Source organism: Procambarus clarkii, chromosome 75 (genome assembly GCF_040958095.1).
Source record: "Procambarus clarkii isolate CNS0578487 chromosome 75, FALCON_Pclarkii_2.0, whole genome shotgun sequence".
Classification (NCBI taxonomy): domain Eukaryota; kingdom Metazoa; phylum Arthropoda; class Malacostraca; order Decapoda; family Cambaridae; genus Procambarus; species Procambarus clarkii.
Window position 1 is genome coordinate 28,450,888 of NC_091224.1, and position 13,168 is coordinate 28,464,055.

Sequence of the window (13,168 nt, forward strand, 5' to 3'; positions counted from 1 at the left end):
TCGATTTTATCTGATTGACTGTTACTCTTTGTGTTCTGTTCGACAGGAAATTGAGTATCCAGCGTCCTACTTTTCCAGTTATTCCCATTGACCTCATTTTGTGAGCTATCACCCCATGGTCACATTTGTCGAACGCCTTTGCAAAGTCTGTGTATACAACATCTGCATTTTGCTTTTCTTCTAGGGCTTCTGTGATTTTGTCATAGTGGTTGAGTAACTGTGACAGACAGGATCTTCCCGCTCTAAATCCATGTTGTCCTGGATTGTGCAATTCATTGTTTTCCATAAAACTAGAAATTTGATTCCTAATCACTCTTTCAAACACTTTTATTATGTGTGATGTTAGTGCAACTGGCCTATAATTTTTTGCCAAGGCTTTACTCCCCCCCTTGTGCAACGGAGCTATATCTGCAGATTTAAGTGCTGCTGGTATCTCCCCTGTATCCAGGCTCTTTCTCCATATTACGCTGAGTGCTCTCGCTACTGGTACTTTACATTTCTTTATGAATATTGAATTCCATGAGTCAGGCCCAGGAGCTGAGTGCATAGGCATATTATCAATTTCTCTTTCAAAGTCTTCCGAGTTTGTGTTAATATCCGTTATATTATCTGCAGCTTGAATGTCATTCATAAAGAAGCTGTCTGGGTCATCAACTTTCATGTTGTTTATTGGTGTGCTAAACATAGCCTCATACTGGCTTCTTAGAATTTCACTAATCTCTTTGTTGTCCTCTGTGTACGTACCTTCATTTGTAATTAACGGTCCAATACTGGTCGAGGTTTTGGATTTTGATTTTGCGTATGTGAAAAAATATTTCGGATTTTTCCTTATCTCTTGTATAGCTTTCTGTTCCAATTCCATTTCCTCAGACTCATATGATCGCTTCAACGTTTGTTCTATTTCCTCAATCTCCCTGCTTAGGCTTGTTTTCCTTGCTTGTGATAGTTGTGTCTGCCGAAGCATTTCCGTTATTTTTTTCCTTCTCCTGTACAGTCGTCTCCGTTCTCTTTCTAGAGTGGTCCTCTTTCTGCCCCTCCTCACAGGTACGTGCTTCAAGCAGACCTTGTAAGCTTCAGCTGTCAGTTGAGCTATTCCCTGTGTGGGAGTTTTGTCGCTTAAGACCGTCTCCCATTGAATGGTTGCAAGGTCTACATTTATTTTTTCCCAGTCAATCCTCTTATTGTTGAAATTGAATTGATTGAATATTCCTTCTCGCTTGTTGGGTCTCTTAGACCTACTACCGTTATTTATGCTAGTTCGCACTTCAATGAGCTTATGGTCTGAGTATGAAGTATCTGAGATTGTGATATCCCTGATTAGTTCATCATTGTTTGTGAATAACAAGTCTAGTGTGTTTTCGTTCCTAGTTGGTTCTGTAATCTGTTGATTGAGCGAGAATTTGTCACAGAATCTCAAAAGTTCTCTAACCTGTGGTTGGTTATTTCCCGGGTCATTCCCTGCTATGATATTTGTGTTTGCCGTTCTCCATCTTAGACTCGGTAAATTGAAATCTCCAAGAAAGATAATATCTGGAGCTGGGTTTGCTAGGTTGTCAAGTATGTTCTCTATTTTGTGCATCTGTTCTGTGAATTCCTCAATCGTTGTATCTGGCGGTTTATATATTAGAATAATAATTAGGTTTAGTTTCTCTACCTTCATTCCAAGTACCTCTACCACCTCATTAGTTGAATTTAATAGTTCTGTGCATACCAGGTCTTCTTTAATATACAGACCTACTCCTCCATTTGACCTAGTTTTTCTATCACATCTATATAGATTATAATTTGGAATCCAGATTTCACCATCCATGTAATCTTTTGTATGAGTTTCCGTGAATGCCCCAAATATTGAGTTTGACTCTAATAGAAGGCCATTTATGAACTTAACTTTATTTCTTGACTTTGGCTTTAAACCTTGAATGTTTGCAAATATGAATGATTGTCCATATTGTGTGTCACTTCTGGAAGGTTTTGGTAGTTCTCCCTCCTCTCTACCTTGACCCAGGGTGTGTTGTTGTGGCAATGGTTTGTCCAGTTTTGGAAGTGATACTGGGGAGTGTGGTAGTCTCTGTGTAGTTGGGGGGTGTAGTATGTGTGGGCTTGATGACGAACTGTAGTCCAGTCTTGGGCATTTCCCCCTCTCCATCCGTACTCCTGCCACGTTTCTGCCTGTCTGTTTCTCCCTCTGTTTGTACCTGCCTCTAAAAAATTTTCAGGGTCCAACATTTTCATGTTGGACTTCTTCTCTTATATGGCGCTGTGTACCTCTGACGTGGAAATCGGGGCAGTGAAGATCGTAGCATTTCCTCTCATTGACTGAGAGTGTGCATAGCTTAGGGTGAAAATATCTACACTCTGTATCAAAACGACATCTGCCTTTCCCTAACCAGTTTCGGCATTTCCGTGGGTGCATGAATGAGCATTCCGTGCCTCTGGGCCCATATCTACACTGTCCTTTTGCATAATACCAGCAAATATTTTCATTTGTGATTGTATTATTCTTGTTTGTACCCGTGCACGACTTGGCTACCTCTGTGTTTTTTGTTCCAACTTTCTCGTTTCTGCCTTCATTCTCGGTATTGCCCTTATCTTTCTCCTTGTTGCTTTCGTCTTTCTCATTTGTGTTCTCATTCGTCTCATTTTTTCTCTCCTTATTCATATCACCAGTGTGCTCTACAATATTGCCTTCATTTTTGTGTACCTCGACACTATACCCTTCTACATTGCTACTTTGACTCTCTAACTTCTCAGTCCCTGGGTTGTGTTCAGAGTTCGTTGCTGTCTTTATATACTCTGCATATATTTCTGGTAGTTTTTGTGTGAATTGTAGCCTGTGTACTTCAGGAATGTTATTCATTAGTTTGGTGATGTTTTCCCACAACTGTCTGTCTCTTTGACAGATCCAGTAGTTACCTTCCCGGTTTGCATATTGTGTAGGTAATCCTGTACAACTCAGGTGAAACCTTATGTTACAAATGTTACATACAATGCCTACAACACTCTTCCGAAGTGACTTAAGGCAGCCTCCACACACCTCCATGTTGGGTTTGTGATGTTATAATAATATATGCATATATTTAAGTATTATATGTATGTATATATAATATGTATCCAGTATATTTATAATATTACATATGTTTATTTGTTCAAGTTTATGTGGGGGTACTTATCGCCTTGTGGAGAAAATATGGTCGTCTTGGGACCGTCCAGTTGACCGTTGTTTGTCCCAGGTCGGGGGCAGGATGGGCAACCAGGATGTCACTGGTTGCCAGTTACTTGATTTATACACTGATTATGTGCCTGTAATATCCTAAGGGAATTTCTGCTTTCTTCCGGCTTGCAATGTTATTCACTTACTCTATTACTAGTTCCTAGCTCCACTTTCCCGTATTACCGTATATATTGCCAGTATATTATCACTGAGGGAGTATACTGTTACTGCGGGACGTCCTCTACACTGTGTAGGCCTCGTGGCTGTGTAATAAACAGCCTAGTGTGATGCCTCCTCCACAACTTTACATTTATACTTTTTCTTTGTACAATTCTCTAACACTATCCACTAATTTATATGTTGTGTTACACGTTCCACTTCACTGTTCAACGTATCACTGCTCGCTATATTTGATATATATCGCTTATGCCTGTACACATGAGCCTGGTGGCACTGGCTCACCACGTGGGACCACCTTTATTCTGTATTTAACTCAAATTTCCATTGTTAATTTCTGTATTCTATTTTCCTACGGGTCACTATGCACTTGGTGATCACTGTGGGCCGTAATCCATGGTTGTAATCCTAAAAAAGCCCGGTTTATTCCAGTGTTTTAACGGAGCGCGACGACGACACGTCTGTCCCCTCCCCCGCGAACTACTCCACCTTCCGTCCCTTCCGTCTTCCGTAATTCTTGCTGGTACCAGATGCGCCGTTCAGAAGTACATCCCCTTTTCTCACCTCTGCAATAGGTGTTGGAAATTTGGGCATGGTCATGGCCTCTTGTGTGAAGACTCAGGTCATTCTAGAACAGTGCTCTTCTTGCCAAGCTTACTGCATCAATCGTAGTGGCGCCCAGTCTACCTTCTCCCGTGCATGTGTGCACTACAAATTTGAGGAAGCCTCAATTTGAAACATTAAGATCATTTATCTTCTCCTGAGGCATGGCACCAAGTGTGCCGTCTTCCCTCTTTCTCTGGCCTGTCTTATGCTCGTCCGTTGCGTTCCACTTCTCACCCTCTCCCACTTTCTCAGTTTTGCAACCGTTTCCAGGCCTTGGACCTAGACACCTCCACTACCACCTCACCTGCTCCTTTGCATTCTGAGCCAGAGGGTCTTCTTCCTGGTTCTCCATCTGGTGTTTCCTTCCTTCCCAGTTTTCCCCAGTCTCCTGTGCACTCTTTCCCTTCTCGCCCCTCCCCCTCTGTCTTTTGGCTCTCCACACAACCTGTCTGTCCGGGCCGTGGTCCATCCTCCTCCCAGCATCTTCTTGTTGACCACTCCCGTTCTCCTTCTGTAAAGACTGTAGGGGGCCCAGTACATTGCTGCTGTCTTTTTACGTTAGAAACATAAGCCTGGCTCCTCTCCCTCCTCTATCAACCCGTCCTCTTAAAAACGTCACTTTGGCTCGTATGTGCACTATGGCCAAATTTGGACGTAATTTGAAATGAAATCGACTCACAAAAGTGACGTTCTGTTCCGTTTTCTATTTGAGTCGTCCGGCGTACGCGCAGAGGTCATAAGAGGACACTTTAAAATTAACGTTTTTCATAACGTTTTGAAACTTTGAGAATTTCCTGCCCACCTAACCTATCAGAGGAACCTTAACTGTTGTTGAAAAAAAAAATTCCAAATTTATTTTCATTTTTTTTTCATTTTCAAATTACGTCCAAATTCGGCCATACGGGCAAACGGCCAAGAGCGACGTTCTTTTTAAGAGGACAGGTTGCCTCTATGGCGGGTAAGAAGGCATTGCTCTATTCCTCATTTTCCGACTCTATCTCTGCATCCCAACCCATTTCGGTAGTTGAGTCCCCTGTTCCAACTATGGAGGTTTCCTTGGTCCTCGATTCTCTCGGGTGCTGCCCTTCATGAGGTCGCTCCTGTTTATAGCTCCCCCCCCCTCCCCCTCATCCTACTTCGGACTGTCAGTCCCTCTGTCCTTCCTACCGTTCCCTTGACTCCATCATCCTTACTAGATTTACTTACGCCCCATAACCCAGATTTCACTGTTCCTAATCTTACTTGGTATACTGTGTTCTTCTTTGCCTTTATCCTCCCTTATTCTCTGTTTTCTATATTTTTGACAATGTCTGTTCAATGGAATATTCGTGGATTTTATGCCAACTGCCACGAACTCCAACTTCTGATAATGCAGTTTTTACCGCTTTGTCTCCTGGAGCCGATGCTTGGTGCTCGTTTTGGTCACTTCTGTGGATATTCTTTCTCCCACCCTCTCCTCCAGCTTTTACTGGGGCCCATAACTCTACTGCTTTCCTGATTTGTACCGATATTCCCTTCGTCCCCCTACTTTTTCAGTCACATTCAGAGTTCTGTGACTCGTATCTTTTTGAGTAAATGGTATACTGTACAGTCTGTTTTATTTCTCTCTCCAAATATCCCACTTTCTCTTCCTGATCTTAAACAACTTTTGGGACTCCTTACCAGAGCCTGTGCTCCTGTTGGGTGATATTAACTGTCAGCATACCCACTGGGGCAATGTTCTGACAAACTCCCGGGGCCGCCGCCTCAAACCGTTTGTCCTCTCTTCTTCTGTCTCTTGAATTCTGGTGAACCCACTCATGTGGACTCCCACACTCACCCTCTCCTGTCTTGGTCTTTCTCTATGCTCATCTTCTCTTTATTTAGATGTCACGTGGCGGGTTCTTGATGACCTCCATAACACTGACCATTTCCCCATCCTTGTCACCTTTTTCTCTTTTCACCTTCTCTCCTTACCTAGGTGGCAGTTTGTCAAGGCTGACTGGAATCTATTCACCGTACATGCTACTCCTTCCGACCTCTCCGATCTGCCTATCTTTCGAGCCCCCTCCTGTTTCATGACACTATATTAGACACTGCCCTCCTCACCCTACCTCCGAGGCACTTGGAAGTGCATTCCTGGTGGAATGTAGATTGTGCTCAGGCTGTCCACTGTAAGCATGCAGCCTGGAAGAAACACTGACGCTGATAGACAGCTGCTTCTTTTTTGTTTTGTTTCAGAAGTTAAGTGCGGTGGCCCGTATGGCCATCTGTACGGCTAAACGTGTGAGTTAGAAATCTTATATCTCCACCATCACGACTGACACTCCTCTGTTCCAGATCTGGAAGAAAATCTGTGAGGTAGCGGGTAAGTTTTTTTTCCAGATGTCTCGCCAGTTCTTCACCTCCATGGTTCTATTGTGGCAGATCCAATGTTGGTCGCGACCGAACTGGATCCTATAAGGATCCCTTCTTCCCGAACTCCAGTTTGCCCTGACCCTCTGCAGTTCTATGGCAGAAGGCTCTGATAACATTCATTATGAGATGCTTCACCATCTCTGCATGCACGTTTCAGTATTTACTGAACTTGTATAACTATATGGGAGTCATCGTCAGTCCCTGAGGACTGGCGTGAGGCGGCGGTTCTACCTATTCGGAAACCAGGGTCTCGTGGGACATCCCCTAAGGACTTCTGCTCAATTGCCCTCACGAGTTGCGTCTGCAAATCCTTTGAACATATGGTCAATGTCTGTCTGATGTGGTTCTTGGAACACTATCACCACCTCCATTTCTCAATTTGGGTTTCGCAAGTGTTGCAGCACGACTGATGTCTTGGTGAACTTGGCGGTCTATATTCGTATTGCCTTTGCTTCAAAAACCTCCGTTGTTGCTGTCCTTTTTGAGCTGGAAAAGGCGTACAACACCCCGTGGAGATACTGTACCATATTCTGTCCCAACTCTGTTCTTTTGGCCTTCATGGTAATCTCCCTCTCTTCCTACAAAGCTTTCTCTCGTCGTTCCTTTAGTGAGGTTTGGTACCCCACTCTCTGCCTCTTTTCAGCAATACGATGGTGTACGCCATGGTAGTGTTCTGAGCACTACTCTTTTTTTTTTTTCCTTGTTGCCCTCAATGGTCTTCTTTCCTCCCGTCCCTCTGGCATTTTCTCAGCTCTTTTTTGATGAACTTGCCCTTTGCTGTCGAGGTGATGACTCGCCTTTCCTCCAACGTCGGCTTCAATTCGTGATTGGTGCCGTGTCGTCCTGGGCCACAATCATGGCTTTATATTCTTTACTACTAAAACTTTTTTGCTATGACTTTTACTCGGAGCAGGTCGTTCTTTGTCCCCTTTGTCATTTTATCGTCATGAGAGCAACACGAGCTTACTACAAGCCGACAAATCTCCATACGTACCTTAGGTACGATTTGAGCCACCCGGCACCCCTCAAGAACTCCCTTTTCTCCTCCCTGGGCCTCAGGCTAAAAAGAATCAACAGCAGCGATAGTACTACAGACCCAACTACAAGACCTCTGGGAGATGTTCAGAAACCGAGGATACCCGGAGGTGGTCCTCCAATGCGCCACAACCGCCCTACAGGAACGCACCAGTGAGCAACTCCTCCAACCAACAAGACGTGCTTCTCAACACAGAGGCATCCTACCTGCAATGTTCTTCAAGGGTCTAGCAGGTCCCCTGAAATTAGCACTTCACAACCTTTGGTCATGGCTAAGAGAAACATTTGGCGACCACCCATCTGTTGTTGTTGTTGTTAAAGATTTGCTACCTGGAACAAAGTTCCAAGTAGCACGGGCTATGGTGAGCCCATAGTGCCTTTGACCACCCATCATGGCACAGGTTCACACAAGAAACCCCCCCCCATTATGGCCTGGAAGCGCAGCAAGTCCCTAAAGGACCGTCTGGTCACGGCCGCACTTAAATAAGAACAACAGATCCCTCCCGCACCTAGAAGGGATCTGTGATCTCCGCTCATTAGGGCAAATGGACGTTTCTGGGTATTCCTAACGTATAGCGCCGGTCTAAGTGACAGCCACTGTGAACGGCTTAATGAGAGGTGGGCATCTTCCGCGGAGCTGGGGATAGCGGCTAGTGTCCCCAAGTCTTCCCCTCCCTCTCATAACTCCCCACTTCCTACATGGGCAAAATGGACGCAACACAGACATAGAACATGTGGTTGATCGAGGCCCTGCAACTCGAAAAGCCTTCCCGGCTTGGTGCCTTCTTTCGATAATTATTTACTTGACCCAGAACTGTGGATAGAATCTGAATATCAACTCTACATGTCGGCCCATCTCCAAGAGCCCTTCAAAATATCCAAGGTCTTCTTTAAATCATTCTTCATAAGTCTGTTGCCTTAATCCTGAAACTAAGCATCAGTAATATGTACTTTAGTTTCCTTCTGTCAGATATTTATCCAGCATCATCTGCATCTCTAACCAATTCACACTATTTTATCGTGCATCTTCTCCAACATCTGAACATTGTCAGCCAGACCCCTTATAATCATTGGTGGGACCAGACATTAATCCTGGTAGTTAATTGCCTTCACTCGAGAGCTTCCATGGTGCGCAGAAAACCAGTTATTTCCACAAAATTTGGTTCCCTTTTGGTGTTAAAATGCATGCCCCGATCACAGGCCAGTAAACACACATTGTATATAACATACATCAGCCGTGATGGAGCAGAGAAGGCGAGGAATTTCTGGACTCGAGTACTTGGGTGCTCTCGAGATGCTAGACCCACCCACCCACCCTCTGGGCTGGTGGCATTTGCCACAAATATAGGGTTTCAAAATTATTTTAACGTCTCAATGTGTTTTTCTCTGCTTTTTGCTGTAATATTCAATACATATTAAAATTTTAGAAATTGTTGTAATGAAATGCTGTATGTGGAACATTGATATGCTGGAAAATATGGTGCACATATTAAGTCGCCCAGCCTATCCTTAGGACAATAAGAGACTTGTTACACTGTATACACATGTTTTATATATATAACTTCATTTTTATACACTTGTGAATCAATAGGCATTTCTGGCGAGTGTAATAACCTTATAATCAGTTATCAGAGTTCAGCAGAGTCCTGTATTTGTTTATATGAAATTGTAACTATTGAATATATCGTATTTCCTTCACATTTTAAGTGTTTTTACCATGTTTTTTTTTTTCGGGTGTAATGATGCATTGGACTGTAAATAATAATATTTGTATAACAGAACATGTAGAGTATTGGTACTAACAGATGTACTGTGCAGTATTCGTGTCACGTACCAATACGAGTACAAATATTATATTCGTTGAACAATAAAAGTTTTTGCTGTTATTACTCTACATACTCACATCGTATATATCTACCACATTTTTATGCACCGTAAGGAACCCCGAGTTCAGATTCCGGGCAGGACAATTGGTTGGCCATGTTTCCTTTTACTTAATTCCTCTGTTTACGTAGCAGTAAATGGATGCCCGGGAGTTAGTTAACTGTTGAGGTTGCATCCTGGCTACTGTCAGTAGTTTGTCTATGGGTGGGTGTTATAAGCATAATGTATATACTAGTATATAACTATTTATAGTCAAGCAAATTAAGGCGTCCTGTACATACCAGTTGCGTTGCTCCTGGCAGTATGGGTTCGAGTCACTTGTGGGGTGCGAGTTTTCAGTTGCATATAGTCCTGGGGACCATTGAGGCTTGTTCGCATACTAGTATATATTTATGAACACTGTCCCCAAGAAAACATAATATTAAAAAATTCTTGATGCATTCATCTGCAGGATAATGTTGAACCTTAAGGATGATAAAGTAGGATGATAGATACGCAGGGAGGTGTTGGATCTTGTGTGGAGTATTGTGGAATATTGAATCTAAAAAGTATGGTCTTGATGTCTTGTAAATAAAATGTGGAGTAGATTTTTGTTTTAGATTAAGATTAAAAATAGATTAGATTAAAATTTAAAATAGATTAAATTTAGATTACAAATATTTGCAAGTATATTTTTATACCTTATACATAGCACTAAAGTTTTAACTTTTTTTTTCTTTTCATTTGTCTTTTTTGCAGTTGTCTGTTGTATGACTACTAAAGCTGAAAAACCCACGCTCCAGGGGCAGCGCATAAAGACTCGAAAGAGAGATGAGAAAGCGAAATACGACCCTGTGGGGTTTCGTGATGCAATCTTGCAGGTAAGTTGTCACTTGCCAATATTGTGGCGTTATTTGGAGAAACCAACTGTCATGCTTTTTTGGGTCAAAATATTTTGTATTATGTAATTGTAATTACTTTTTTTTGTCTACATTGTGTGCATGACTAATGTTTGATGGGAGGAAAATATATGTCTTGGGGCATTGTGGCCTTGTTAGTATCCCCCTAGTATTAACCAGTACAGCCTCATCCTATTTCCATGCAGGTGAAGTGGTAACAATTGAGTGCATAGGCCCTCCATGCTCAGTGCATTGGCCCTCCATGCTTGGTGCATAGGCCCTCCATGCTCAGTGCATTGGCCCTCCATGCTTGGTGCATAGGCCCTCCATGCTTGGTGCATAGGCCCTCCATGCTCAGTGCATAGCCCCTCCATGCTCGGTGCATAGCCCCTCCATGCTCGGTGCATAGCCCCTCCATGCTCGGTGCATAGGCCCTCCATGCTCGGTGCATAGGCCCTCCATGCTCGGTGCATAGGCCCTCCATGCTCGGTGCATAGGCCCTCCACGCGCTCGGTGCATAGGCCCTCCACGCGCTCGGTGCATAGGCCCTCCACGCGCTCGGTGCATAGGCCCTCCACGCGCTCGGTGCATAGGCCCTCCACGCGCTCGGTTCATTCCCTTGGTGCCAGAACCAACTTCATGGCAAGTTTGGATATTTGTGGGTTAGGTTGTCTAGCATTACATGGTGTAGAGGGGATGTAGAATGGTTCTTGCATTGACTTCCCAGAGTTCTATACAATTCCTTTTCAAGGTAACTGTAAACCAGTTGTCTGCTTTCTTCATATTTGGATGTTTAGCTGGTTATATGCACCTATGGTACTTACCCATCATTGTCTACAGAGAATGGTCTTTGCATTTTACCTCCTAGCTGTTTGCTCGAAATTGTTGTTAAAGGGCTTTTACAACTTCTGTATATTTTACTTCATCTTTTGTGTTGCCAGTTTGTAATGCAAATTAGGTAAACAAATCCTAACATTACAGACTAAGAGGAAGGTAACTGTTATGACAGGTTTACTTGCCTGGTGTGATTGACACTAGTCATGAGGGTTTGTCATAGTGTGTGTACACTGCTGTGTGTGAGGTGTCCTTTATCACTATCTTAATGTGTGCCACCTCTGGGGGTCTTACCCATCAGTTATGTGGTGGGTGCCAATTACATTGTGACACTGTATACCTGCTTGATAGGGTTCTGGGAGTTGTTCTACTCTCCAACCCTGGCCCAAGGCCAGGGTTGGTTTGAGAGCTTGGTCCACTATGCTGTTGCTTGCAGTGGCCCGCAGGCCCACATATCCACCACAGCCCAGCTGGTCTGGCACTCCTTGAAAAAAATGATCTAGGGTTTCTCTTGAAGATGTCCATGGTTGTTGCTGGTAGGATGTTGAACAACTACGGACCTCTGATGTTTATACAGTGTTCTCCGATTGTGCCTATGGCAGCCCTGCTCTTCACTGGTTCTATTCTGCATTTTCTTCCATATCGTTCACTCCAGTATGTTGTTTTACTGTGTAGATTTGGTACCTGGAACTCCAGTATTTTCCACGTGTATATTTGATGTCTCGCGTCTCCTTTTTAGTGAGTACATTTTGAGAGCCTCGAGACGATTCCAATAATTTGGGTGCTCTACCTTGTATATGTATTCCGTATATGTTCTGTGGAATCTGTATGAATTATCTTCTGCTTTATCTTCACCAGTGTGTGTGATTGAGGCAAATTTGTCCCATTACCCTAGTCCTGCACCTTTTACATGACTTGTCTTTATTAGAGGTGATGAATTTACTGCAAATTTGTATTGATCATGACTTAACAGATATTTGTTTCAAGAAAATAACTACTGAATAATAATAGAGGGTAATAATAATGTGTTAATGATTTCTTTATATTTTGTTTTAGGGTCTCATTGAAGCAGGCTCAGATTTAGAGGCTGTTAACAAGTATCTTGATCAAGCAGGATCCAAGCTTAAATATCGCACTTACGGAGAAACACTCTTTGATATACTTATTGCTGGTGGCATCCTCAGTGAGTACTTTTTCTTTTTGACACTTTTTTTCAAACATTAAATTTAACAGTTTTTGTATTATAAACTATTCAGCTTGCTGTATTAGTGTCTACTAAGTACAACTAGTTTAATTAATATTTTACTGTGCTATGTAGAGCATTTGTATATATATTAATATATTGCATGTGGTGTTTAGATTCTACTGTACTGAATTTTCAAATTCAAATTTGTTGATAACCTTCCATGTGATTTTTATAGTTTATCGGTAAGTATTATTATTTCATTAGCTACTGGTTTGTAACATGCCATTTAAGTGCAGGAGTACGTAGTTACGCGAATAAGCACTTTTATGCAAAGTATCAAAGTGCATGGGTGAATTTCGGTATTGTGAATCGAGACTAAATTAATCCAGGTTATGTTAAGCTAATGTGATTAACCCTTGGCCAGCAGCTGTTGTGACAGACCTTACTGTCTATGAGCAAATAAATAAGAAGAAAATTTTTTCATTCTAGAAATATTAATTTACAAAATGTAAGAAAACAAAAATGTGAAATTTGTTTGACTGGGTGGTGGCACTCTGGAAGGTTGTGTAGTGGGTGTGCCCAGTGCCTGGCAGTGCCCGGTGCCCCCTCTGTTATTCTCGGATGTCTCGCCAATTGTTCATCACTTGTTTCTCTTTATTTAAAGTGTTTGTGTGTTAAATAATTTGATAAATCACAAAACGCATGATAATGTTTCAATTGACACTTGGTTTATCTAGTATACTCCATTGCAACCAATATAAAGTAGTGAAAAGGATTTGAAAATAATATACAATGGAGGTGGGCTGTGGGTGATGGCATATGGCCTAAGTAGCACCATATGGGTGAGAAAAAAGATTGAAGCAAAGGCGTAAGCCACCAATGTTGCACTCATGATTGCCAGGCTCCTTGTACACGTAACCCATGTCATTGGTTCAATTGATTGGTTTACCTGGTATACCT

General features: G+C 42.6%; 1 protein-coding gene across 4 annotated transcripts in view; it reads left to right on the plus strand.

Annotated features, from left to right (window-relative positions):
- The window catches only part of kra (basic leucine zipper and W2 domain-containing protein kra), a 58,512-nt gene that overhangs the window by 11,995 nt on the left and 33,349 nt on the right, over positions 1-13,168 (plus strand). For all 4 annotated transcript variants that reach the window (XM_045764202.2, XM_045764201.2, XM_045764199.2 and 1 more), the window contains 2 exons: positions 10,049-10,170; positions 12,079-12,205. In XM_045764202.2, coding sequence (XP_045620158.1) covers positions 10,060-10,170; positions 12,079-12,205 — 238 coding nt within the window. In that variant the 5' untranslated portion in view covers positions 10,049-10,059. The remainder of the gene's footprint in view (positions 1-10,048; positions 10,171-12,078; positions 12,206-13,168) is intronic.